We start from the raw sequence: 23,270 nt of genomic DNA, 5'->3' as shown, positions 1-23,270 counted from the left end.
GATTCTTCTCATTCAAAGTAAAATTATTCACCACTTTTCTTTCATTCATTTGTTTATCTATGAAAATCTCATGGAAAATATTACTTTCAGTTTAGTATTTAGTATTACTCAACATAAATGTGGCATTTGCTTTTCTCTCAAGTCTTTTATGAGAAAAGTAGAGAACCCCCCCAAAGAAACAGAATAGAAAAAGAAGAAAAGGCAAATGGAAGGCTACCTTTTTTGAAACTTCTAGTTTCTATATCATCAGAGATAAGATGGAAATTACCTTATCAGCAAGGATGGTCAGCTCCATTCTGATGTATGTCAAGAAATCTGAAATATCAAATAGTCAGACCAAGCTAATGAACAAGGAGATTCCTCCATGAACAATTTAGAAAATGGAGGTGGTTCGATGACACACACAAAAGAGAATTACCATCTTGATACTCTCTCATCCTTCTAGGGCACCCTCTTTACATTTCTGCTCTACACACTCACACACACACTCCACACATATATCCACACATAATCGGTTTCCCATCTTATTATTTTGAAAAGGACTATCAAAATCTAAAAAATTATTTCCCCAAAGTTTCACTAATCTTTTAATTTAAGTAAATTCTACAGGCTCCTTATTGTTAAACATAGTCTTAAAATACACACAATAATAAATGTACAATATTGTTCTGTCAGCATTCTATAATGATGTGTAGAGAGGGGGAGAAAAACCTTCAGGCAATAACATAACCTCAACCTGTGCTAAACAAATACGATCTGTTTGGATTCATACACTTTTTTTTGCCATAGTCATTGCTTGAATTAGGCAGCAAAATTATTTTCCAGTGTGAAAGCATCCCTAGTTATACTTAAATGCAGTAAACTGGATATAAAAGTTAAGAACTGATACTAAATCACCATTTCTAATGGTATTAATTACAATAGCCAATATTTTTCTGGCCTAGAAATAACGAGAATGAAGTAAAAATCAAGCACTATTTGTCCTTGTTATTGTTTTACTTAACTTCATCAGATTTTGTATACATGTAAGTAACCAGGGAAAAATTCTGTGTAATTTTGTATAAAATCTATTTGCTAATGAACTGACTAGAAAATGAGCAGCTATAGCATTTAAAATTGTAACTCTTACAGTAATTACTGAAGACACTGTAAGTTCAGGTTCTTTGTTTGTTTTTCACTTTATAGCTGTATGTTCTTTACATACATTTTGGGAGCATACTTCCCAAATGGGTAACATCAACATAGGGAAATATTCTTAACTTCAGCTTTCCTTTTTAGCAATTAAATGTCATCCTCATTCATGAAAGAACAGTAAAGCAAATTACTTTACAAATGGAATTCTCTTTCATGCTGAATTAAGCTTTATTTTCTATGCATTTGTATTCATTTATATGTGTGTACAGATAGGTAATTCTGATAATACTTTATGCATCCTTTCACTGAAATGAACCTATTATTTAAAAATCCTTATAAAGAGTAGAGGTCATGACAAAACTACAGTAACAAGAGAAAACAGTGCTGAGTTCTTAAGTGTTTATTTGCATTTAACTGTTTTATAGCTGCCTTCTCAAAATATAAGCAAGTGAGGTGAATTAACTATTAAAGTTTTTGCTGTCTGGGGACTTGATAAGAGATGAAGGAAGGGGAGATGCTAAGTCCACTGAACACCAAACAGGAATAATGATGATAAAGCTGTCTTTCTAAATAACATGCCTGTACCTATCAGTAGCTAGTTTGAGTTTTTCACTGCTTTATTTATATTAAGTGCTTCCTCACCCTCCTGCATGTCTCCAGAGTTAAACAAGCAGGTATTTACCTCCAACTTAATCCTGAGCTTTAAAAATATAGACCAAACTCTAAGGTTCTTAAAATTTTCAATCATATTTATTTATTGCAGAAAAATAATATACAAAGATATTTACAAAACAATCATAAAAATATGAATGCATTTAGACACCGGATCTATTTGCATTTTACCATGGGTCATCAATAAATAAATAGAATGTTGTTTTTTTGTATTTTAAGTTTTTTTTCCCTCAGAGGAAGAATGAAAAAAGGAATTAACTGACTATGATTTTGCAAGTCAGTTTAATCCCAGTATCTTTATTTCTAAAGGTGTTCTTAAAATTCCTCTGACTGTTACCATTTAAAAATGGAGAAAGTCCATAATGATGCCTTTCCTTTCAGTGGCTGATTGGCACGACCTCTTGAGAATGCATGCATGAAAAAATAAAAATTAAAATAAAAACATTCTTCGTCAAGAAAAAAAAAAAGGAACACAAACAACTGTTCAGACTTCTATCAGAATGTAGAGGTGTGAGGATGGTGCCGCTGCCCGTCTGGGAATCACTGTCCACGGGCCTGTCTCGCTTTCTCTTTTAAAAGTGCGCCCCACGCCCTGTTTCTTTGAATTTGGGTTCTGCTCTTCTAATTTCCAAGAAAATCTTTGGCATATATATATATTTTTAGTTATCCAGCTCCAGAGTCTCTAGACTGTCCATTTTCTCCTTCTCTGGAAACAATGACATCTGCAAAAACCCAGAGGGGGGAAAATCGGTTATTGTTTAGGTCTCTGGCTGTTTTCTAAGACTAGTGAGCACTGTTCTTATCACCACCACGGAGAAATTACGCTGAACAACCTGGAAGGATTTCAGCCCAAGGGCAAGAGGAAGTGGGTGGGCGGAAAGAAGGAGGAGGTGGAATTTGGAAACATTTGTTTTAAGGAGAACGAAAACTTAAAGCCAAAAGAAAGGGAGGCGCTGGCAAGACTGTCCTTACCCATAACCCTCGAATCTTTCTCAGTCTTCCCTCCTGTCTGTCACGCATACTCACGCACACGCACACCTTTCACAAGGGCGCATCCCTCTCTCCCTAGCGGGGAATGAGCTGCCTTCCAGGGACGCTCGGGGATGAGCTGGCGGTGCCAGGTTGGGGTGGGGGGAGGCTGAGAGGGGAGTGGGAGACAGGGAGGAAGGCAAGATGAACTGGGAGCCGCGGCCTGGGCGTCAGTCGCTCCGCTACCTGAGCGGCGAAGGGGCGCAGAGGCGCCGGTCCTTACCTAGGTCTCCGGCCCTGCCGAGGGGGTGGGGAGCTCCGCCTGCTAGTGGGACGCTGACATGGACCAGGCCCCCTCCATCCTCCAGACCGAGAAGGCGTAGCTGAGCCGCTCGTGGGCCACATAGCTGCAGCTTGCCATCTTGGAGTCCAGCTCGTCGCTCTGGAGGACCTGGTAGAGGAAGTCGATGTACCTGGCCGCCAACTTGAGGGTCTGGATCTTGCTCAGCTTGTCCGAGGGCAGCGTGGGGATGATCTTCCGCAGCGCGGCGAACGCCTCGTTCAGCGACTGCGTGCGTTGGCGCTCCCGCACGTTGGCCATGACCCGCTGCGTCTGCAGCTCCTCGTAGGACTGCGGACTCCCGCCGCCGCTGCTGCTGCCGCCGCCGCCCGCGCCGCCGCCGCCGCAGCCCGCAGACTTCTTGCCGCGCTTGCCTTGAGCCGGGCTGCCAGGCTCCTCGCCGCCTCCGACGCCCCCGCCCGCGGCCCCGCCGGGCCCCGCGCCGCCCCCCGCGCTGCGCCGGCTGCTGCGCCGCTTGCGCCCCCCGCGCTTGCCGCTCGGTGGCTGCTGCCGGTCCGGCTCCTCCTCGCTGTTGCTCAGGCTGTCGTCGGCCGGCGAGACTGGCGAGCTGGACACGTCCTGCATCATCTCTCGGGCGGCGACGCGCGGCCTCGCAGGCCCGGGGCAGAGGGGCGGCCCGGGGAAGAGGAGGAGAGCGGGGCGCCTCAGCCCGCCAGCTTCCCCCGCGCGCGGCGCCGGCCCGGGCGGTGCGGCCCGCGGAGGAGGGAGCGGGAGGAGGGACAGGGAGGATCTCCGCGGGGAGGGCGCGCGGGGGAGGCGGGGAGGGAGGCGGGAGGGGGAGGGGACGGTGTGGATGGCCCCGAGGTCCAAAAAGAAGGCGCCCAACGGCCGCACGCACACCCCGCTCAGCCTCCTGGAAACGCTGCCGGTGCCGGCGAGCCTGCGAGGTGTCTGGGAGTTGGGCGAAAGCTGCTGACTTGGAGGCTCTTATACCTCCGTGCAGGCGGAAAGTTTGGGGGCAGCAGTGTCATTGGCCTGACGTGGGGAGGAGGGACTTTTCGAAGTTTTATAGGAAAGTTTCCGCTTTCCAGCCCCCCTTCTCCGTCCCCACCCCCCTTACTCGGGGTCTAACAATTCGTCTTCCCAAACCATTCAAAAACGACCTGGACCAGGCGGCCGGCCCCTCTGCCCGCCTCTTTGCTGCCCTCCCCCTTCCCTCCCCGCCGCCCTCCGCCCGCGGGCGCGGGGTGATTTCCTTCCGCGCTGGAGCGCGCGGGCCGCGCCCCCGCACCCGAGCGCAGCCGGGGGAAGCGGCCGGAGGGGACCGTCTCCACCGCCGTGTGGGTGCCTCCCGGAGTGGCTGTGACAGCAGCGGAGGCAACAGCTTCTACGCAGTGGGTGAAGTCTCATCTCGCCCCAGTACTCTCTGGGTCCGTGGGGCGGGTTTGGGATTGCTGGGGCGGAGGGAATGGCCAGAAAACTGACAACGGCGAAGCCCACTCGATGGTCAGGTAGACGGGCCCCTGGAGTCCCAAGGGCCAAACCACCGTGGCTGGCCCTAAGCTCGTGGGCGTTTATGAAGACGTGGCCACGTCGAGAACTGCAGATCTGCGTCCGGCCTGTTCTCTCACCCTTCCCAAAAAGCATCAGGGCCTTTCTTTTGCCTCCACAATGAACCAATCTATCACTTCCCAACACCCAAAGGACTAGACTTCCGAAGGTGCTAAAAAAAAAGGCAGAAGTTCGTTCTCCCGCGGAAGGCGGTCCTGTGCATGGAGAAGGCAGCAGGGTCGAAGGTGGGCAGCGCAGCGTCTTCGCCGCGGCCCTGATTGCCTGAACTGCTAGCCCAAGCTGGAGGACCCTGTGGCCATCTCATCCCCACCCCCTTTCAGTTAAGGCCCTGCATTGTGACTTTTAAGGTCGGCTATAAGAGAGTGAGATGGGTGCTCAACATTGCCTGGACACGCGGGGCCGACGGCTGCGAGAGCCCCTTCCCCCTTCCCCCTTCCCCCCTACTTCTAGGAAATCCTGTGGGCAATTATGTTTCGAGTTCCCCAGACGCACCCCAGTTATTTGGATACTTTACCATTTTAAGCGTTTCTATCTAATAAGTAACAACGAAAAGCCCCTAAGAGGGTGTTAATGCAGATTCTGGCAAGTCGGAAGCAACAAAAGTTGGTGAGCTGGAAGGGAAGGGAAGGGAAGCCGCTGTAGAAGAGATGCCCATCTTTGCACTGTTAGACTTTTTTTTTTTTCCTATTTTGGAACCAGTTAGGCTAGAATAACCATTTCATGTTCATTCCTTACGTTGCAAAGCAAACTAGAGGTCAAAAGCAGTAGTTGGGTTTTCAGGCGGATTTTGGGGTGTGGAAGTTGTGTACCTTGCGCTCCGGTACCCTGCGCAGGCCGAGGTCCGCTCACACTCTACACGGTTTGGACTCGCAGGCGCGAATTAAGTCAGCGAAACAGCCCTTTCTAGGCCGGACCGAGGGTCGCGGCCCACGGTGTCTGGAGGAGGAGGCGGGAGCCCAGGCGACGCGCGGGCAGGCCACGTGGCTGTGCCCCGCTGAGGCTCGCAGCTTCGGTCCCGGAAACTCCGGGTTCTGGAGTGCCTGGGGCAGGCCGAAGGGCGCAGCCTTATGGGGGAAGTGAGGGCAAGAAGAATCCCTTCCGCGGGGGGCGAACAAGTCGAAGCTTTCCTGGGAGGGGCAACTTGCAGGGTTTGTCCGTCACTATTTTTACAAACTTTCAGACAGTAACTACAGCGTGCCAACATGTCTGCTTCGCGAGTCGGTTCCACACTTTAAAATGAAAGCCTGTCTGAAAATTAGTCTACTTGACCTCCACTTAATAGTACACAGGCAGGTCTTCTTAAAACAAAAAGATAAGTCGCTGCTGTGATTGTATCTTCTGCCTAGAGGATTTGATCTTTCGGAAGCAGTTAGAGAACAGGCAGAAATCCTGCCCTACTCTCTGCTGTGCTATCTTTTGTAAATCTGAATTGCAGAATATCTCGCAATTCTTATTTGAACGTGGCTGCAGATATCTCGAAAAATTTCCACCTTTACCTATCTCTGCTTTTTTTCTAAAGACCAAAAATGTCAAATCTTAATTTTGTTTTGTTTTGGTTTCCCCTTTAGCTGAATACTCAAAAATAAAGAGATCAAATAATTGGACTCTTTCCTTTGTGGCTATGGGTAAGCAAGGCAGGAAAGTGTGGGCAAAGTGTAAAGGAAACCTTACCTGACCAAGGGGAATTGGGGTGAAGGGGACGGGGATGGGAATGGGGGCAGGGGAAGCTGGAGGAGAAATCGAGTCCGCAACAGCGCAGCAGCCAGGGATCATTAGTTAGCCCGACTTGCAAAGTCATCAATCTTGTAAGACTAGTTCTTAAACAAGCGAGCCCAGCCCTTCTCCGGACACTCAACTTCTAGGTGATCAAGAGCATTCAGCCACTGGGTACAGGGATCCCCAGGACTGAGGTGATGCTATGGATGCTGGAATGCTTAGAAGAAGGTTTAAAATGAATGAGCTAACAAGAACAAGTCCCGGGTGCAGAGTCTTCTTGACAGAGCCACGATGAATGCCTTCAGTTCTGAGAATAATTTTCTCTTGAACTTTTCGAAGAAGTAGAGGATGAGAATGAGGGGTTTTGAGTATTTATATGTTACGTTTTAAGCAGAAGGTTGTAGCTTGCCAAATGAATTGCCTTTCAAAACATCTAAGGCTTGACACTCCTTACTTTGCAAACTGCATCATTTCCTGGCCTGATTGTCCCATCTATATTCTGCTTAATATTTTATCTACCAGATTTCTTATCCATACTTGCTGGGGCAAGAATAAGGTAAGCTGTCTTCTTACGTGCTGAAGAGCCAAATAATACTAAATATTTTATATATGCAACAATAATGATAACTTCCACAATACTTGGTTTAACATTTGAAAGCTTACTTAGTTTTAAAATCTTAATTTCAGGTTCTTAAAAGGGGTCTTAGAAATTTCCCTTTGGGACTGGACTTAGCCTGACTTGAAGGATGTTAGAAGACTACCTTCCTTGGGAATACTGCATTAATTGGAATTAGATCATTTCATCTACTTCTAAAATAAATCCCCTAAAAAATTAACTGAAAACACTCAGATAATTCAAAACGAGCTTTGTTTTCAAACTGCAAACTTGGTATCCTTCCTGAGGAATGTGTGCTGTATTAAAAATTGAAAAAAGAATACTGTTAAAAGTAACAGAGTTAGGAATCTCATAATCAGCATATGCAATAAGTATGTATGTATCTGGTTCTTTTTAGAGCTTGAATATGCACTGGCATTCTCTTAGCAACATTTATAAATACTTTTAGAGCGGGAAAAGAAACACATACACACTATAGAATTGTTAGCAAGCTGGTACATACTGGAGTTGGGGCTTGCACAGAAAGTGAGTACTTAAATCTGTTCTGATTCTTTCTCCTCAGTTTTTGGATGACATACCACCTGTCTTCTGGCTTAGAGTTCTGCGAAATAATTTCTCTGGATTGCATGAATGAAGCACAGGACCATTCACACAGAAGAGGGCGCAGATTGGAAAACGCTGCAGTTGAGTGCATCTTAGATGAGACTACATGTTCGATTTCATCTTATTTTGAACACTCCACAGGGATTGCTTAGTTTGATATTTAAAAGAAAGTTTTGTTCAAGTGGAATATAAAGTTTGTGTCAGTACAGGTGACTTGGATAACTCAGTGTTTCTTCTTCAGTGAAACAGGTAGCTTTAAGAATGTTTGAACACCTTGCCCTAAATAAGAGGTCATTCTCTTTCTCTTTTAATGATAGTTTAATTCATGAATTTAACTGATTCTACTTTTCCCTGTCTGAATTTCTCCAAGAATAAGGAACTAAAATTATGAAAATTGAAGCTTCCAATCCAGAAATAAAATGAAAAAGTATAAAGCCCAAGACACTGAGTTGCCAAGGGCACTTCAAATGAGCCATATTTTCAAATAAATAAAACCTTTAAAATAGCTAATATTCTGCACTCAAAATGAGGATGAGATACGGAGAAATAATATATCAAACTTGTACGGAAAGAAGAATCAGAGTGTGGAAGAGTATATAGTCTTGAAGTGTCTTCCCCCTACCCTGTATTACCTTATTGGGTATGCATGCAAGAAAGTCTGTGTTCCAGCTTCTTAACCTTGTTGAAATATGCTCTCACTTTACTCATTTCAGAGTTGCTGGAATAACTGAAGAAATAATGTAAGAAATACAGTTATTCATAAAGGCTGTTCTTGTGGCCACAATCTTCTTACACAGTAAGCATTTTTATCTCTTCTTTTTAATCATCTGATGATCAAGTAATTTAAATATAAATGGAATGATTTACGTTCTGTGTTTTTCCAGCTAAAGTTTCCTTTCCAATTACTCACAATTTTCATCTCTCTTCACTTCAAGGGATTTCCTTTTTTCACAAATGGCTCTTCCTGAAGCCTTAATTCCTATTTCCATTGTTTGGATTGATTCTTCCTTGAAAAACATGTTGTTTTTGCCAGTGACCACAAGAGGACACAATTTCCCAGAGAACTTTGTTGAAAAAGAAGCTTATAGAAGAGGAAAGCTAACAAAATAGCAAAAACACCACACAATCAATGAATGTCATTTGAGGGAATTTCTGATTTACATCACTTTTTGAAAACCTAAAAATGAACTGGCTTTCAAGCTTTTGATTTTGGGGGGAAGATTTAGTCTTTTTCTTTATTGTAGAATGTAAAAGAAAAGCGTACATTTAAGAAAATATACTAAAATCCTACCATTTTAAGGGAAAATAATTACTTTCTATTAGCATTTTTTAAAAAAATAGCATTTTCAACAAATAATTCAACAGAAAAAATTCATTTTACATTAGCAGAATTTTGTACAGAACTCTCAGTGACCTAGAATTTTACCTTTTAAATTTTAGAGCCAAGTTTGGCAATGAAAAACAATTTAAAAATATATATATATTACTATTCCAAAATGCCTTTGAACATTTGAATTTTCAGTCTAGGCACTTGGCATGTCTTTACATGAAAAATTACATGGAAATTATGTTTTATGGTTTGTCAATTATATTGTAATGCTCATAGTAGGTTAAGAACTAAAATTATTTTTAAAATATATGGAAAAATAGGATATTTTAAAAGTGTTGACTCCCAACACTTCCCCAGAATTATTATACACATCTTTGACTTAATTTAAGGTCACCTTACTCTTTCCTACTACTTTTTCTCTAAAAAGGATTTCAGAGCATCTGAGTACTTTATAAATTAAGGTAAATTAGAACAAACTATGTTTTGATATTTTTCTGAAAGAATTTTATAGTTCTGGTGGAGTGCCATAACAACCAGGCTGGGAAATCCCCATTTCAGTGGAAACTCAATGCTTTTGCTTTGCATTTGTGTCTTTTTGCAGAAACATTCCTAATCACATTCTCTGAGACCCTGCTGGAGGGACTGAGCAATGGACCAAAAGACCTGGAAATGAAGAAGAGAAAAAGGTAAGAGACAAGGAACAGAGTAAAAATAAGGACATCAAGAGAGAGCAGAGTGTGAAGAGGGAGGGTGAAAGAGGTAGCTGGAACAAGTGAACAAGAAAAAGAGAGAATGTATGTATGTAGGGAGAATAAAAGGATTAAATGACAAGAGAAAGAAAAATATTAATGCACCTAGTGGGAAATAGAAAAGCACCAGGATTATTTGCCTCATATTTTCTGCTCAGAGATTGTTTCAAGTAGTTGTCTGTCCCTTGGTGTAGGCATTCAGTTTTAAAAATCCTTGTCATTCTCAGCCAAGTATAACAAAAAATAAAGAACAGGGTGGAGAGCCATGAAACTTTTAATTAAGGTTGACATTCATCTAATAGATATGCTCTATTTAGAATTACAGTGAAGATGGTAACATATTGTGGTCACTGGATCTCCAGATGGTGGCAGGAGGATGTTTGGGGGAATACAGATGCTGTTATTGCGAACCATGATGGGTGTTCAGAAATCTGTGGTTGCTAAGGCTCCAGGCTCATTAGTTATCTTCCATTTCCTCTACCATGAATATCAAACTGGGTGTTTTTCCCTGTGGTTAGCCAGTATCAATGCCTTTGGCCTCCCACCTCAGATACCTCAGGGAAAGACATAGCTGTAAGTGATGAGTCATTCTCACTGAAGACCTTGAGAAATTGTAAGGTTATTGCTCTAATTATGGTCCATTCAGGAGACCTGAATTTTGGTTTCACCTGGCCCTAATTAATTGCAACACATTTATTGATTCTTTTGTAATTTAACCAAAATGCATCAAAGTCTCAATTTTAGGTGCTCTGAATAAGAAGATTTTGTCTCTGACATCAAGGATATCACAGACTAAAGAGAAATAAAACAGGAAAACAATTTTGTAACAAAATGCTAACAGAGGCAAATGCTGTAATAGATATTTTCAAGGAGTGCCAAAGAAGGACACTGGACCTGATCTGAGGTAACAGAATGCCTTTGTGCATTGGGAAATTGCCTCACTGCAATGGTAGCCTCCAAATACACTCCCAGGAAGCCTGTCCCAGAGAGAAACATACAGAAAGGTCCACAGACCAAATTAAGATGCACATGTCACATGGCTTATTGAGTCAATTTGAAACATAAAGTAAGAAAGAGAAATAGATGGAGTAGGTTAATATACTATGATAGGTTGCAAACAGGCAGGAAGGACCATGCTACCCAGATCCTGAGGTACACAGGTATACAGTGTTAACATGTTTTGTTTCTCTATCTCTCTCCCTCCCCAGCACCCTTCTTTGCTGATGGTGTGGTTAAAGGTCCAAAGTTAAGGGTGAGCAATGATGGAGGGGACTAGGTCACTGGAGCTAAATACATTTGCTCTATTAGAGAGGCACAGGACAGATACTTTCTTTCATAGCTGAGGCTTGATACTTACCTGCTGAGCAGCTATGGATTTTCTCTGTCTTGGCCAGAGAACAGGCACGCCAGATTGGATGTGACCAAAGGCAGCATATTTAAAACCTCATAGATATGGGTGCCTCATGAATATGGGGTTCCCTGAGAGCTGCATGATACTTTGATGCTTACATAGTCTTTCTGTCCCTTAAGAAGAAGAAATCTCTCTGGTTACTTATTTCCAAACTTAATATCATCAATTCTCCTTGTTTCTTTTACTCATTTTTGGCACAAAAGTTTAGACCCACAGTTGGCCGCAAGTGGTTTCCAGAACTAGAAGGAAACTCATTCTCATCACTTAGGAAAATGCTTTCAGGTTCCATACATCCAAATCTTAGAGTTATAAGCAGTCATAGTGAAAACATTTTCACCCATAAAACTTGACTAATCAGACTAGATAATTTCTAACATCTTTTACATACTTTTCAACTTTTTAGCAGAATTGGGTATTTGTAAGTAAAACAGCAAACATATATCACTGTTTTCCTGTAACACTTTATCTCAGCTTTAGTCTTGAAGGATGAAGAGGGATGAACCAGATGAGAAGTAGAAAGGGTGGGAGGAAAGAAAGACACTGGGAGTGGCATGGGCAAAGCACGGAGGCATGAGCATGCAGGGCCTTTTCAGGGACCTGTAAGGGGTTTTGTATGGTTGGAGGTGGAATGGGTGTGGAAGCAGCAAGAAATGATACAAAATTGAGATCACAGCAACTTTATGTGCCATGCTAAGAAATTAGGGTTTTATTCTAAATGCAATTGGGAAAACTGAAGAATGGCAAGCAGGGAAAGAACATGATCAGATGTATATTTTAGAAATATCTGCCTGTAGACACACAGTGCATGGGATGGATTAGACAGTCATGTGATTAAATTTAGGAAGTTCTTGCATCAACCTACAAGGTACCTAAGGTAGGTATATTATTTTACTTAAGAGAACTTAACACCATTGTAGTAGCTTTGGGATGTGCACAGGATAATATAATGTTGAGGAAAAAATGACTGGATTTAGGGAGATTTGGAGGCATCAGTTTCCTCATCTGTAAAATGAAGTAATTGGATAGGTAATTTGAAAAAGTTGAAAAGTATGTAAAAGATGTTAGAAATTATCTAGTCTGATTAGTCAGTTTTATGGATGAAAATGTTTTTGCTATGACTGCTTACAACTCTAAGATTTGGCAATATCTGGAGCCTGAAAGCATTTTCCTAAGTGATGAGAATGAGTTTCCTTCTCTTTCTGGAAACCACTTGCGGCCAACTGTGGGTCTAAACTTTTGTGCCAAAAATGAGTAAAATAGGCAGTGAAATGGTTTGTAGTGGGGGCAGAAGGAGCTCCCTCCAAAAACCACCTTCTGCTTCCCATAGTCATGCTTTAAATCTGTCACTGGTCACTCATTAATTTGAGGCCTGGCATTGTCCTCTCCAGGCTCTTCTTTTAGATGGCAAGGTCTCCAAAGTGAGGTAACACATTAAGTCACTAACACCTTCGAGTCAATTAGATTATATGATGTTTTCTCAAGAAAGGAGGGGCTCAGGCTAGCAGAAGGACACTGGGACATACTGGAGAGGACAGACTGAAAGGCAAGGAAAATTGTGAAGAAAGGAAAGCTGTGGTACTAGGGCTTTTGTGAATTTTCCAGGTGTGGGCTTTGGTCTGATATCATGGGCTTGTCTGAGCTTTCCATGCCTGCTATTCAGTGTGGCTGAAGCTATCCAGTTCTGTAGTTTGGATTTAATTCTAGATAGAGTACAATGAGAGAGCAAGGAAACCAGACCCCAAAGGCCTTGACTCATCATCTCTTTTGCCAAGGTCGTAGAACCTTGAAATGTGTCTATCAAAGGTCTTAGAGCCTTAAACTCTTCTATTTCACTATCAGATATGTGTTAAGAACAAACAATAGACCATGATCTCTTTGTTAACTATATATAATGGGCCTGTTTAGCTGTAGTTATGTTCAAGGGCACAACTATTTCCAGGGAAAACGAAGTGTATATAATGACTGAGAAAACAAAAACAGCCACCGAGGCTCATAAGCAACATTAATGGCAATTTTAATTTCACAGACCGGTATTTGGACTGAGGAGAAACAATTGTTTGAAAATATGCTAAAGAGAAAGCGAAACACGTTAATTCTGGAGCACATCAACAGACTTAGAATACCTGAAGAGCAGACACTGCCAAAGAATTGTATTTCATTTCTTTTTTAACTGGGTCATTCTCCAAAACAGACTATAGTCTGATATAGTTATTAGAAAAAATAAACTGTACTTCTAGATTTATGTAACATTTATTCACTATTGTTTTTATTATATTGGTTCTTATTTGAAAATTGTGCACCCAGGTATTTTACAGAAATTCATTAAAATATTTTATCATACCTTGTTTAACACATTTAAAATGGGATAGAGAGAATTTCATGGGAAACTTTGGTAAGACAGAATGACTAGTGGATTTTATATGTGAATACGTCAACAACAGAAGCTGCAATCACAAGGATGCTTTAGCTTTTGTCATTTCCAAGAGATAATAGGTATGGCAGAGGATCATCTTAATGGAGTAATTCCATAGAATGAAAGCAGAATAAAAATAGGAATCTAGGTAATTTCCCTAGATTAAATTCATTGACCATTTTACTTTGATTTACTATAAAATTCTTAAAACATTACACTTGCAGAACTGGATGAATGGCTTATAAAAAAAATCACTTCAATGAAATCATAGACTACTAGGGCTAGAAGAAGGTTTAGAAGTCCAGAGCCCTTCCTCCTTTGTTGGCAAGGCCAAGTGGCCACACAGAACAGTGTAGTGGATGACAGCCCAGATTCTGGAGCCAGTCAGCCTAGGCTCAAATATGGCTCAACTTCTCACTACCTGTATACCCTAGATGTGTTATTTACCCTTCCATGGTTCCTGTGAAAGGGAGATGCACATCATTACCTTGTCGTGATGGTGAAATAAAGTCATAAGTGCTAACCTTTTAAAATGGTGCTTGGCACTTGATACATGTTTGATATTATTATTTAAAATTAGGACTAAGTTATGCAGTACCCTGTAGATTGAGATGAGGCATTTAAACTCAATTCTAAGTGCAAAAGGAATGGTTTAAAGGGTAAATGAAGAAATGAACTCATGATCCAGATCTGTCTGAAGAGCACCTGTTCTTATACCTTTGTCTTACTCCCTGAAGACCCAAAGTTCAGGGTGAGGACACTAATTGGAGGAGGTTCAAGTATTATTTATATCCTAGCTGCCAAGAAATGGTAAGAGGAGACATATGGCCTCTTCAGTTTCTGTACTGGGTGGTGTCTTGTCTGAGCTAAAGACTCTCATATTCAGCTATCCACTTGGTACTACAATGTGGGTTTCTCACAGACATTTTGGACTTACTGTCACTCTCAAATAACTTGTTCCTTCCACCTGTGCAAATCAGTAAATTATTTATCTAATTGTTTAGTTTGAAAACCTAGGAATCATCATTCATCCCTCTGTTTTCCTCAGCCTACCCTCTCCTCCATCCAAGTGATCACAAGGAGCACAGTCTCCCAGCAACACTGACAGAGTGGGTATTCAGGCAATAGCAGGAAGTAGGTTTGGATGTGGTGGTGCATTCAGAACTTCAACAGAGATGGCATCTCCAGAGTCCATACCATTGAGACTCTCTGTAGGACAATTTGGTGTTGAGTGGTTCATATTGGAGTCTGTTTCACTTGTGTTAGTATTTTCTTCCCAAGTAGCCTAAATGCCATAAGAAACCACTCTTTTCATATTCTTCATAGGCTCCATAATATACAAAATGGGTACTCCATAAATAATTGTTTATTGATGACTACTCTTTTAAGAAATGTATAAAAAGCACTGGTACTATCATGGGTCAGATATTCCTCAGTTTACTTTAGTGTTACCTTAAACCTACATTTAGCCAATATACTCGAAGGAAAGTGAAATGGAGTACTATCTATTACTCAAAAATCAAACGTTAAAAATACTTGCTTTAAAAATATTAATTTGGAGACTATTTCCTCCTGCAAATATTCAATCAAATATTACCACTAGCTGTTTTCTGAAATTATTTGATAGTCAAATCTGGTTGCTCACCCAAATGCTATAGCTAATAATTAGAACAATGTTTTTATTTTGCATAGGAGCACCAGAAGGACATGGCACAAATATTGGTGAGAAGGAAAAAAATATATAATATAGCAAAAATTATCTATAAATTCTCCATTTTATCTTCTTTGCAAAGAAGATGCTGAAGCAATTGACCCTGCGCTGAAAGAGAAGGAAGGCCTTTCAGCTGTGTCATTTCAAAGAGCCAGAGGTTTGTGTAATATAATGGTTGGAGGAGTGTGCTAAGGGAAGTATCCAACCTGAGGCTGTGGCAATTAAGAGTAGGAAGGAGATAAACAAGATTACACTGTATAGCACAGGGAAATATACACAAAATGTTATGATAAATCACAGAGAAAAAAATGTGACAATGAGTGTGTATATATCCATGAATGACTGAAAAATTGTGCTGAACACTGGAATTTGACACAACATTGTAAAATGATTATAAATCAATAAAAAATGTTAAAAAAAAGAGTAGGAAGGTAGTTAATTCTTTGACTGCTGAAATGTCAATCCTGTGCTTTTCTTGATTCCTTAGGATGGCACAACCACTTAAGGAACAGCCCCTTCTGGTTATGATACAAAGACATCACTCTACCACAAGTGTCAGAACTCAGAGTGTTCACTTAATACCATCTCTAGGGCAGGAATAATGCTGACCCAGTAAATGCGCCAAGATCTATGGGCTTTTCTTTGAGGGAAGAGAGAGTAGAAAAGAGGCTATTACAGTAACCAAAGTGAAAGGTGATTGTAACCTAAACTGGGGTGGTGACAGTGGAGTTAGAATTTGAAAAAGGTGGTTAGATTCTAGATATATTTTGAAGGTAGAGCCAACCGGATTCACTAAAGATATGAGGTAAGTGGGAGAGAAGTAAAAAATGACTCTAAGGCTTCTTATTTGAGTAAAAGAAAGGGGGAGTTGGTACCCACTAAAATGGAGAAGGCTTTGGTGGAGCACATTTCAGTGGAGATAGTTCAGTTTCAGACATGTTGAGTTTGAGATGTCTGTTAGAAATCCAAGCGTAACTGTTGGGCAAGCAGTGGGACATGAGTCTGGAGTTTGTGAGAGAGGTCTGGGCTGGAGATAAAATTTGGAATATATCAGCATATGGATAGCCTTTTAAGGTATGTAACTGGAGAAGATCACTGTAGGAGTAAGTGTGCATGAGGAAGACATGAGGGCTAAAACCAAAAAAAAAAAAAAAAGATGGTGATCACTGCAGTGGAGAAAAAAAAATAGATCAGAGAAGGGGTATAGGGATTAATGGGGAGGATATAATATTTGTGATATTACAGCTAATTCACTTTCCTAAGAAGACTAGGACAAACTGAGAAGAAGCAATAATCTGTAATAAAAGAAAATAGTTCTCCAGAGTAGGAAAACAAATAAACAGAGTTCATAGAATGGAATGGCCAACTATTCCAGGCAAAGTGGATGAAAACAGATCCAAACTCATAAATATTCTCAGAAAAAAGTTGAATATCATAGACCAAGAAACCATCCCACAAAGCATCCAGATACGAACATGGATTACTTATAAAGGAATGAAAATTGGGCTACTTAGGTCTTCTCCAAAAGAACACATGCCAGAAGAATGCTGTAGTCCAAAAAGTTCATATACCCAGCCAAAGTCACATTTACACATAAAAACAAGTATGGAAACACTCAGAAAATACCGTTCTGTCCTCTTAACAAGAACAAAAGGTCAAGCATATTCTCAGCTTACTGAGAATGACACAAGAACTGTGGTGAACAATGATAAAAGGAAACACGGCAACTTAAGCCTAATTGATTGTTATGAAAGTGCCAAGAATAAGTGCAAAACTAAACTAAGAAAATTCTTAATAGGGAACATATTATAAAAATGTTATGTATTTATACATTACTTTCAGAAAAATTAATTCCAGGAAAGTATTTGAGGTAGATGACATAAATGGAAAAAAGTCAGCAAGAAGATGTATATTAAAAATAAGTAAATGAGTCAAAAAGAAAGCAGAAGAAAACAGTATATAAAGTTAAACTTAGCTAAGTTAGCACCAGAATGAATATCCTATGTCCTATGTGTTTTTTTTTTTTTTTGGTGGAGGGAGTGATCTATAGCTTATATTTAAGAGGCCTGGGATTCTAGGAAGCTAGTTATCTTTCTGTCCTATGTATTTTTTAATGGGGGATCAGACACTTGGCTCTAAGAAGTCTAGTATACAACGTGAACAGGTATCACAAACAATTGTAGATCCACAGAGTCCATGAGGAAACACACATGCACAGTCCAGGAGAAGTCCACTATTCCTGGTACTGTGACCTGAAAGAAGTTTTTTTTCACTTAAGTTCACTGGAGAAGGAAGCATTGGGTATTATAAAGGACAGTGTCCTTGACAACATCTGTATTTTAAATACCCAACAAATTTCACAGAGCTTTTTTGTTTTCTTTGAATAATGTCATTTAATATAAGATTATGACATTATGGTGGCAAAAGCAATTTACTAAAAGTAATTTTTGCAAAGGCTAATTTCTTCCTGATTGTGTAGTTTATCCTTACATGGGTTCTACTGTTAAAGGAAGAAGGGGAGAATGAATATTGTTAGATAACTGGTAGGCTCTTTATCAAGTAGTGCACCAAACGGTCATGATCCTTGGCTTCAACTTGGCTCTGAGCTTAGAATTTCCTACTTGAGACCTACTCATAGGCTGCATTCTATATGGCCATTTTACCCAGCCTGCCAATGCTTTTCCCCAGCAGCATCAACTTAAGAGCATATAAGTATAAAATAGCACAGAACTTACAATGTATTAACCACATTTCTATTCCATCCCCATAGCAGCTATTTCTAATGTTCCCACATAACCCATCCAATATCTGCATGAGTTGGTTAAGTATATGTCTCTCATTCTACTGTGAGCACCTTGTAGGAAAGACATCTTAACCAAACTAGAAAATTGTGTTGAGAAGAGAGCCAAGTCCATAGTAAGCATCCAATAAATACTTGACAGATTTTGGTCTAATTGGTAACGAAAGTGAGCACAAGAAATGGATGCTGATCAGAGAAAGAAAATTCAATCTGATCCAGCCCAATCTGAATGTAAACTGAGCCTACATTATTGCTACTTTTCACTCTCTCCTCACTGTGACATTTATGTGCTTGTTTAGTTTAGGGTGACACATAAGAATGACCATGAATATTTGACTTGGGAAAGGGGAGTCAGGAAATTGTTCACCTTCTTGATCATTTTGTCAACCCCTCTTTCCCAAAGGAGGCTTTTATGTGGCCCAATAACTTCACTAAACTGTAATAAAATATATCTTCATGTTTTATGTCTCTATAATTTCTGTAGAAAACATAATTTGCATGCATTTTTACAGAAAGAAAGAATCTTGAAAAGAAACTTTTAATCTTATGTGCTAGCATATAAAATATAGTCAGTGAATCCAACAGACAGTGACCAGCATGAAAGGAAAGGAAGACTGTCTGTGGGGAGAGAGAGAAGGAAGAAGGGAAGCAGGAGAGATCTATAGTGATTGTATTATTATTATTATTTGTTATACATAGCCACTTATCCTTGTGACATGAACGATAAATGAACGAAACTAGTACAACTGGAATATAGTACAATAGATTGAAAGCCAATTACTAATGACATAGGAACATTAAAAAGCAACTACAACTAAATTGTAGCAAATCAGTCAGAGAATGAAGGAAAAACATTAGATTTATGAAAGTGTGAAGTCCTCTAAAGAACACCCACAAAATCAGAGACATAATAATGGCATTATACTTTAGGCTGATGAAGAAAATGTTATAAATCATATCTTCTGACTTGGAAATTCTCCCAATGGTTGGAATTTTATTTCAAGAGAGCCTCTATTTCTGAATTAAATGCCATAAATCTGAGAATTGTATTCACTTTTGTCACTTGATCCATTCAGTAATAAATTTATGGTAAGCCTCCATGAAAAGTTGCCAGCCACCCTCAGATTCATAGTCAAAGCTAGTTTGAGTAGTATCCTTTCCTCTTAAAAAAGATGTTTCCTTGGAGTTTGTCTATCCTGCCCCTTGAAGCTAAGACTCTCAGTATTTGTGACCTCGGTGCTGCTTCTGACACTGTTTTGGTGCCTTAGCTGTGATGTTATAACTTAGCAAATTATTTATTTTACTAGCATTGCATGTAGACAAGAACCAACCTTAGATTTCAACCCAGAAGTTGTGTTTTACTTTTGTTGAGATGATTAAATAAACATCTTTACAAACAAATTTTCTCTGCTTTAATGTTAAAGTTTCACATTTAGAAGTTCATCTCAATTTTAATTTTGTTAAAAAGCAGGAAAATAAAGTGGACAAAAAGAGAAAAAACTCTGAAAGTAACTGACCAGTAGCACAAGGGTTGTTATACCCAATTTGACTCATGGGATGGACCTGGCTAAAACAAAGGATAGCTTTATCTAAAGGTCATATATTTTTCTCACCTCCTAGTTTTTTTTTTCTGCTGTTCCAAGCATCATAAATATGATAAACATCACATATAGGTTACTTTAGCTAACAGCATATATTATGATTAATTATGAAACAGAGACTAATGAAATGCATCACCTGAAGGAAATACCAAGGATTATGTGGTCTTGAGGTTGCAGCCTTTTCATTACAGCATCAGGCAGTAGAATGCTATATATGTGTGTCTCTCTCTTTTGGATATACACACAGGCATACATAGACATGTATTTCTGAAGAATTTAAGAAAACAGTCCAATTTAGATGCAAGGAACTATTTCTTTCACAGTCTGTGAATATAAAGCAATAATAAATAATAATACACAAAATGAGAATAGGAACATAATACAAATTCCATGAAATAGAAATCGTCCCAGGAGCAACAGATGTACTTTTTTAAGGATGGTATAAATTGAAACCACAGTAAGTAACAGTAGCTCTTAAACGAGTCCTTCAGGTTATGCTTATAAAAAGTGCCTTACCGAGCTAGACACCTGAACAGTGCTGGGCCACCTTTGCAAGGAGCTAATTGATATGGGAATGGGGCTACATTATTGCAACATTTGTCACTGTTAGCGCTAGAGAAGGAGGCAACCTGGTCAATATCTGGCTCCACCACTGCCTAAGGTTGGACAAGATATTTTAACTAATTTGACTTGTTTCCTTACTTGTAAAGTGGATCTATTAATATTCAACACAGAAAGTATTCTGTAAAGATTGGATGACATAGCTTATATAAACAGCTAGTGCACAGTAGTTGTTCAATTAATTAACTCTTGTTCCAGCTGGCTTGGGGCTCCTCACTTAGCACTGGCTGCAGTGGGGTGGGAGGGTGGGGTCAATAATTCAGGTGAACGGTCTCCCAGAAAGGTGCCTATGAAAGCTGAGGCAAAAAACCCAGCCAAACAAACAAATCAAATTGGATTTATCACTCATTATTTTTCAATTTGCTGTGTTCCTTTTAACTAGTAGTGAAGACAATAGAGTTGGGGAAGAGTAAGTAAACACTGTTGTTTTAAGTGATCTTTTTTCTTTAGAGTTCACCCAGATTTTCATAGTCTTGATGATTGATTATTTTTTGACAATTAAATGTGAACAAAGAAGAACTGTAAATACAATGTAACATGCATGAATCAACAGACAGGGTTTGGTTTTGTTCGAATTAGCTCTCTAGGGGCTAATATGATCATATTCTAGGTATTAATTTAGCTTAAGTGGCTCCCACTGAAACTGTTCTGGTTTCCATGGAGACTTTTTCTTTGGTTTACTGGTATATAGCTGTTTCCTCACCTTTTCATTTCCTGAAATAGCACCAAGTACAGTATCTAAATTTTGACTAATATAAATCAAAGCACATGCTTTCCTTTCAGTAAAGTCCTCTATTTCAACACGTGTGCAGGATTTTCCTTTTTAATGCATTAGACATCTGTTATTGCTAATGGGGATAAAAATGTCACATGTTAAAAACAATAAAAGTTATTAAAAGCAGTGCAGGTTTTAAATATTTTACAATTATTTATGGTATAAATGTAATTTTTTCTTTTGCTGTATGGCAGAGTTTTCAAACCATGAGTATAAAAAGTAAGTGAAAATTAATATGCACCCGAATATGTGGATATGATAATGTAAAACTTTTGCGGATCACGTTTATCAGGTTCTAATGTACCCTTTGAAAAATTAAATATTAAATGTTATACAGTCTCCACATACCTTTATACACACACACACACAGGGGCACATGCACATGTATGCACACAAACACATACACATTATGGTCCCATGGGCTAAACGGGAGCAAAGCTGTGGTACTAACTGTTTAATAGCCGGAAATTTCTTCAGATATTGGAAGGGTATTCCTAACCAATCAACATCTTAGCATTAGTATTATTTACTGTAGCTATTTTTATTGGGTGTGTTTCTATGTGTGGGTGAATCTACAAGTAAACTTAGCTGTGTTTAAGAAGGAACACCTCAACATTTTAACTGAATTTTCCACTTCAGTCGATGAAATTAAAGTGCATATTTGCTAAGTACTTTTCCTTTGAATCTGTAACTCTGTGTTTAATGGTAAACTTAATCCTTACCTTTTTGTGTGTGTGTTGGGGGAGGATTAAGTGTATTTATTTATTTTTAATGGAGGTACTGGGGATGGAACCCAGGACCTCGTGCATGCTAAGCAAGCACTCTATCACTGAGCTACATACTCCCTCATCCTTACCTTTCTAATTAATTTCAACTTCTCTTTTTGGAGGGACTGTGAGAATACTTGTTTCATTGAAGAAAGATTTATAAATGAAAATCAGTCTTTTATAAAAACCCAATAATTTCATTTGTATAAAAGAATACAAAAATGGGGAAGCAAACTGAGGCTATTTGAAATCAGGATACTGGATATCCTTGCAGGAAGAGAGGGCAAAAACTGGAAGGAATCATGAGAGGGACCTCTAATATGCTGGTAATGTTTTGCTCGCTAGTAGCCAAAGAAAAATATTACAGAATATAATTTCTAAGCATGTTAAATACCTAGTTTAAATGGTTTAAGTTAAGAAGGCAAGAGTTAACAGCATCCTGCCTTTCAACGAAGAGTAGAACTCACTAATTGTATGGTTGTGGCTATTTTTAATTCAAAATAATAATTTTTCTCTTTTTTCACTTTTTTTTGTGGTGATAGCATTTAAAAGTTACTCTCAGCAACTTTCTAGTATATAATACAGTATTATTAACTATAGTCACCATGCTGTATATTTAACCCTCAGAACTTCTCACTCTTCTTATAAATGGAAGTTGGTACCCTTCAACCAACATCTTCCCATTTCCTCCAGCCCACAACCCCTGCAACCACCATTCCATTCTATTTCTATGAGTTTGGCTTTTTTAGATTCCACATATAGGTGAGAACACACATTTTGTCTTTCTCTGTCTGACTTACTTCACTTAGCATAATGCCCTCAAGGTTCATCCATCTTGTTTGAAAAGGGAGGATTTCCTTCTTTTTTTATTGGTTCAATTACATTCCATTGCATGTATATTTCACATTTTCTTCATCCATTCATCCATTAATGGACATTAGTTTGTTTCCATGTTTTGGCTATTATGAATAATGATTCAGCAAACATAGGAGATGAAGATATCTCTTCCAGATAATGATTTCATCCTTCAGATCTATACCCAGAAGTGGGATTGCTGGATCATAATGTAGTTTTATTTTTATTTTTTGGAGGAACTTTCATTCTGTTTTCCATAGTGGCTGTACCAATTTACATTCCTACCATCAGTGCCTTACGGATCAACTTTTCTTCCATTCTTGCCAACACTTGCCATTCTGGTGATATCTCATTGTGGTTTTGATTTGCCTTTCCCTGATGGTTAGTGACATTAAGCGCCTTTTCATGTACATGTTGGCCATCTGTATGTGTCTTCTTTGGAAAAATGTCTATTCAGATCTTTTGCCCATTTTTAAATTGGATTATTTGTGTTTCTGCTATTGAGTCATATGTGTTCCTTACATATCTTCGATTAACCCTTTATCAGACAATTTGCAAATATTTTCTCCCTTTCCATGACTGCCTTTTCATTTTGTTGTTTCTTTCACTGTACAGAAGCTTTTTAGTTTTAAGTATTCCCACTTGTTTTAAAAT

General features: G+C 39.7%; 1 protein-coding gene and 1 long non-coding RNA gene across 2 annotated transcripts; one reads left to right on the top strand and one right to left on the bottom strand.

The window, feature by feature from the left end:
* Window positions 1-1,868: 1,868 nt before the first annotated feature.
* On the bottom strand, window positions 1,869-4,067 carry TWIST1 (twist family bHLH transcription factor 1). The gene is made up of 2 exons (XM_031674109.2): window positions 3,059-4,067; window positions 1,869-2,528 (listed from the first exon to the last, which is right to left on the bottom strand). Exon 1 carries the CDS (start codon window positions 3,701-3,703, stop codon window positions 3,101-3,103), a length of 603 nt encoding a protein of 200 aa, XP_031529969.2. The 5' UTR covers window positions 3,704-4,067; the 3' UTR covers window positions 1,869-2,528; window positions 3,059-3,100.
* Window positions 4,068-7,680: 3,613 nt separating this feature from the next.
* On the top strand, window positions 7,681-15,639 carry LOC116278771 (uncharacterized). The gene is made up of 4 exons (XR_012074428.1): window positions 7,681-7,832; window positions 8,297-8,379; window positions 9,515-10,566; window positions 13,100-15,639. It is a non-coding gene; the product is annotated as an uncharacterized lncRNA (long non-coding RNA).
* The last annotated feature ends 7,631 nt before the right edge of the window (window positions 15,640-23,270 follow it).

The sequence above is a fragment of the Vicugna pacos genome, chromosome 7, assembly GCF_048564905.1.
Source record: "Vicugna pacos chromosome 7, VicPac4, whole genome shotgun sequence".
Classification (NCBI taxonomy): Eukaryota; Metazoa; Chordata; class Mammalia; order Artiodactyla; family Camelidae; genus Vicugna; species Vicugna pacos.
The sequence above is the reverse complement of the archived record's forward strand: the minus strand, read 5'-3'. Positions and strand labels throughout refer to the sequence as shown.

What these genes read in the sequence shown, in the direction of transcription:
- TWIST1 (XM_031674109.2), bottom strand. Translation starts at nt 3,703, where the DNA reads ATGATGCAGGACGTGTCCAGCTCGCCAGTCTCGCCGGCCGACGACAGC.